The 5,418-nt window shown below is 60.0% G+C and overlaps 1 protein-coding gene across 1 annotated transcript; it reads right to left on the reverse strand.

Moving 5' to 3' along the window:
- Positions 1–1,637: 1,637 nt before the first annotated feature.
- On the reverse strand, positions 1,638–3,675 carry LGALS7 (galectin 7). Its single transcript, XM_032841982.1, has 4 exons — positions 3,619–3,675; positions 3,146–3,234; positions 2,259–2,460; positions 1,638–1,831 (listed from the first exon to the last, which is right to left on the reverse strand). Exons 1-4 carry the CDS (start codon positions 3,631–3,633, stop codon positions 1,718–1,720), a joined length of 420 nt encoding a protein of 139 aa, XP_032697873.1. The 5' UTR covers positions 3,634–3,675; the 3' UTR covers positions 1,638–1,717.
- Between the last annotated feature and the right edge of the window lie 1,743 nt (positions 3,676–5,418).

Raw genomic sequence — 5,418 nt, forward strand, 5'->3', positions numbered from 1 at the left:
AGGAGAGGGAGAAGCAGGCTCCCCGCTGAGCCTAGAGCCCCAGCCTGGGACTCCATCCCAGGACGCTGGGATCATGACCTGACTGGAAGGCAGACGCTTAATTGACAGAGACACCCAGGTGCCCCTCAAATATTTTCTTAATATATAGTAATATTTTGTATAAACATGAACATTCTCCACGATATACACGGTAATACAGAAGTGAAAATCAGGAAATTAACACCAGTGAATCACTATCATCCAACTTCGCTTACCAGTTGTGCCAACATTGTCTTATCTTTCACTGTCCTTTTCCAAATTTGTACCCAATGGGTAGGTACAAATTTCTTTTTAAATGTTCAAAAACTACATGACACAAATGAAATAAAAATTAATTCATTTAACAAAGATCCCTGGTGTACCAATGGATGTTAGATTTCTAATGTCTCCTACTGGGAGAGGAAGACCGAAGGTGCCACAGCCCACCCATAAATATACAAAGAAGGGCCCAGAATGGAGAGGGGCTGCTCCACGTTGAAGCTCGGAAGTGCAGAGAAAGTTCAGTTCTGATTCGAATTCAGATTTGAATATCAAACAGAATTCTGCATCTTCAGAGGAAACTAAAGTAAAACACCCTCGCTCTCACGCCCATTGACGATATTGCACCATCGGCAGAGGCCACAGGGAGGCGACGTGTCCTACATCTCCAAGGGATCCCAGGCCGGAAACAGCAGGCAAAACCCTCCAGAGGCGTGGCTCCCGACTTTGCCCAGACTCCCCGCCAGGGCCCGAACCACAGTGAGGGAACCTTGCCAGCCGACCCGAACTATCTCACAATTAGGGACACGGCCATTGCAGAGTGTTGCGGTCGCGGAGTCATGACCTCCCTCCAACCACAGCCATTAAGTAACGAGCAGCCACCTCCTCGGATCAGAAACGCACCGCCTAGCGGAGGGGGAGACTGGGCGTCTGTGTGGGGGCGTAAACTACCCCGATCCCACCCCGTTGCCACTCCGGCAGGGAGCCGGTGGCCGGAGCCGTGCAGGAACCCAGGTGGAAGAAGTGTGGGAATGGGGCGCATGCCCGCAGCTGGGACTCAGAGGCCCGATCGTCCTGACCCCCGTCCGCTCCGCAGGTAGATGCCGCTCCAGTGCGCGTCTGCCCCGGGGCGCACGGGCGGGGGCCAGTCCCGACTCTGGGACAGCTGGGAGGCCGGCGACGCCCCGTGAGCTGTCCGGCCCCACCTCGCGCCAGCCGGCTCCCCGCACCCACACCGGCCCCAGGCCGAGTCGCCGCCATCTCGGGCTCTCCAAGGGACCAGGCGTGCGGGGACTCGCAACCCCTCTGTACAGATGCACGCACACCGAGCCCCGTTGCTCCGCAGACCCGGCGCCAGGCGGAGCTTGCGCGGGCTCCGAAACCCATCAGGTCCCCCCACCCGCACTGCCCTGGGCTGCTCTGCCCAGCGCGGCTGGAAGACGACCCCAGACACAGCCCCCACCCGATCGCGACCCTCCAGAGCCCGCCCAGCCACGCACCGGCCCCCCACAGAGGGTCCCGCACCCCGCCTCGGCCGCGGAATCGCTGTGGAACCCTTTGAGTCTTCCCCTCTCTGAACCTGCTTTCCGCGTCTGGACGCAGGAGACACAGACACGAAGCAGGCGCACCGACGTGGGCCGAAACTTTATTTGCCATTCCCGGACCCCAGCGCCCCCAGCCCCTGGGGAGGCAGGGGGTCTCAGAAGATCTTCACGGAATCCAGCTGCAGGTCCCCGCCCACCTCCAAGAGGCGCACGCGCGCCGGCGGGATCCGGTAGCGGAAGTGGTGGTACTCCGAGTCGCCGACCACCGCCTGCGGGGACGCGGGGTGCGCGCTGAGTGCCCGAGGCCTACTGCGGGGGCGGGGGTCCCTCCCGACTCCGACCCGCGCCGTGTGTCTGCCGCGCCCACTAGCAGCGGGGACCGGCCCGCGGGCGCAACGTGTTTCTCGGCCTGTCTCCCGACCCAGCCTTGCCCCTGCCCCAGAGCCTCGACTCGCACTGTCGGGGAGAAAACCGGGGCCCCGCTGCCCGGCTAGGGGACACCCACCCTCTGAGCACTTGGCTCTTGCGCGCTGGTCCTTGTCGCTGCCGCACCCCGGACTGCTGACACTAGTGGGGATGCACCAGGGGAAGAAGAGGGACGCGGAAACCACCCGCGCCCCCCCAGCATGGCCAGGCTTCTGCCCCCTCCACCAGCAGCCTCCCTGGCTTCCACGCCTGTAGGTAGCGGGGACCCACCTTGAAGCCTTCTTCCGTGGCAATGAGAAGCACATCGAAAGGTTGCCCGTGCTGGAAGGGAATGCCTGAGCCGCGCTCCTCTCGGCCCCAAGTGCCCTGCTCCAGTGTGTTGAAGACCACAGCAGACTCATCAAGGCGCGGATTGAAGTGCAGGGCGGCCTCACTCCCAGGGGTCTCGCTGCACAGCAGGTTCACATAGAACCTGGTAGATGAGGGGGAAAGGGGCCTGACTCACCGTTGCCAGAGCACATACAAATTTAAAAGACCTGGAATGTCCCATGTCACAGAAGGAGGGCTGTGCACTGGTGGCCAGGACCGGGATTACTGGGCATCCAAAACCTTATAGGGACCCTGGACACAACCACCTACACGAGGGTCACTATACTATTGCTTGGGTCCCCCTCATTTCCAAAGCTTCTAAAAGTTGCCATGAATCATGGTGCCAATGGCCAGGGTGCTCCCCATTCCTAGGGGTCTAGGAACGATACCACAGATCCCCTTATTCCCGGCACCACAGATTCCCAGAAATCCCACAGTTCCCGAACCAGGACGTCTGAGGACTGATCACTTGGGTTTCCCAGATGCTCGGGGCACCTCCAGATCACTGGACATGTTTCCAGAGTTCCTGGGGATTCAGACTGGAGTCACAGAACTGCAGGTAGGATCTACCTGAGACTGCCCTGGGTCCCCCAGATTCCCAGGATACATAGGCACCCCAGCTTGTACACAGCCATGGATAAATCAGTGAAGACATGAGACTCCAGAAAGTCAGTGATGCCCTGGGGATTCCAAGACCCTGGTGGACAGAGGTGGCTCTGGCTCCCTTGAGTCTGGGCTGGAAAGAGGTCAGCTCGTCCCACCCTTACCACGTGGGCCTGGGGTCTCACCTGCCAGCCTTTTCTGGGATGACACCACGGATCCTCATCACAGTACCCACTCGGATGCCCTCAGGCAGCGAGGTCTTGTGGGGCATGTTCTGCAGGACCAGCGGCAGGGTCCAAGGGAATCAGGGACACACATGACAGAGACAGATGGGTCAGCCCCAGGGAAAAAATGGTCAGGACCCACACCAGCAGAATCACTGAGAAAAAAGGCCACAGAGAGAAAGGAGAGAGAGAGCCAGAGCCAGACAGAGCTGGGGACAGAAACACAGAATCCACAGAACAAACGGAAGAATCTAAGAGTGGATGGAAGTGTTGGGTTGGGTCAACCCGAGAGCCACAGCCCAGACACCTCCTAGCACACCCCAACACCCCCTTTCTCCTTTCAAACACGAGACCTCAGGCGGGCCCAGCCCCTCCCCTATTCCCGAACAGCCTTGGGTCCAAGACCTCCAGCCCCAGGGCCCCGAGGCACTCACAGAACTCCCTGCCATGGCTGGGACAGTGGGGCAGACAATGGCGCTGGCGGGGATGGCTGCTGGGTCCTTAAATAAAAGCGGGGCGTGGCAGGCCAAGCTGACTCACCCCCCCCCTTTTCCACACCCACCACCCACACCTGGCACAGACCCTAGCCCTGGGGCCACCTGGCCCAGAACCTTCTTTCTGGAGCTCCTGCCTTCCCTCCATTCCCGAGGATTCCCAGGTGCGCTGCCCCCTCTCCTTTCAGCTAATAATGATGAAGACAGCTCCTAAGGAAATACGGGGAACAGAGGGGACTGGGTGAGCCACCACCCATCCAGTCCTGTCTTCCTGCTGCTTGGCAGCAAGAAAAGAGGGTTTTGCCCATTTTATCTTGGGAGACTTGGCCCTGAGAGACCCCACGGGGGGGGCTGGGTTTCCGGGCCCTCCTCCCAGGCTGGGACCCGCCACCCAGGGCTGAGGCTGCGGCCCTGACAGGGACATGCCCATTTGGGCCCCTGACCCTGGCCTCAGCCACAGCCCTGGGAGAGGGGCTCTGAGGGGCAACGGGTTCGCCTGATGGGTGGCGCCACGACCCTGGGGCCTAGAGTGGTGCCTGGCACACAGGAAGGGCTCTGCGAATGCAGGGGAGAGAAAGAATGAAAAAGGCCCTGTGCCATTTCGGAGGCCTCAGGGTGCGCCTGTGCACACGGGACCTGCTTGCACTCTCAGCTGAAGCCCAGGCTCTGGGGGTGATGGTCATCCCCATTGTACCACCATGGACACTGAGGCTCAGGGAGGGGAGGTCCTTTGCCCAAAGCTGCGGGCTGGGTGCTACCATGTAGCCACTGTGGCTCTGCCTTTCCTCCTCTCGGGCACTCTGTGTCTGGCATTTTCCATCCCTGTGAGTCAATGCCCTAGTCCCCCTCCTGGGCCCTCTGGTTCCCATACTCTCTCCCAGGTGTCCCTGTCTGCCCCTAGCCTCTAAAGCTCTGCCTTGTGACGCCTGGGTGGCTCAGTCAGTCCAGTGTCTCAACTGTTGATTTCACTCGGGTCATGATCTCAGGGTGGTGAGATCGAGCCCAGTACAGGACTCGCGACTGGCCAGAGCCTGCTTAAGATTCTCTCTCTCCCACAGCCCCTCCCTGCTCAAATAAGTTAATGAATGAATAAATGAACAAATGAATCAATCTATCTACCTACCTACCTATCTATCTCTGTCCTGTTGCATCTCCCCAATCTGCTGCCACTCTCCCAGCTAGCGCTCAGGTCTAGGGAGCACAGGGCACCCACGCCCACACCCGGTTGGAGGAGAACACCATGGAGCCCTCTTCCCCCCCAGGTCCCATAGCCCAAGACTCCAGAAGAGGAATTCAGGATAGGACATGGGGGGAGGGCAGACGGAGAACGCTGAAAGATGCTTCTGGGAGGCAGGGAAGAGGCAGGGTGAGGAAGCTGTACAGAAACCCCTCCTAGTAGCCCAGCAGCCCTCCTCCCCAGGTATACCACCCCACTCCCATCCCCCACTCCCGCCCCACCCCACAGGGGGAAGATCCCTGGGGCAGAGGACAGAATGGAAAGTTTGGGTGGAGACAACCAGACTCAGAACCTGATCCACCACCTGACTGCCCCCCCAGGCTTCCCAGACTCTCCATCCCCCCACCACACGAGGCAGCCAGGTGCGGGCACAGTCTGGGAGCCAAGGCCTCAGAGAGTGAGGCTGGGCAGTTGCGTTGGGCCTGGCGGGGATGGCAGAAGCACCCCCATTTTGCAGAGCAGAACACTGAGGCCTGGAGAGGAGCAGCTTCTCATCCTAGGCC

The sequence above is a fragment of the Lontra canadensis genome, unplaced genomic scaffold (assembly GCF_010015895.1).
Source record: "Lontra canadensis isolate GAN:19392208 unplaced genomic scaffold, GSC_riverotter_1.0 scaffold125, whole genome shotgun sequence".
NCBI classification, from domain to species: Eukaryota; Metazoa; Chordata; class Mammalia; order Carnivora; family Mustelidae; genus Lontra; species Lontra canadensis.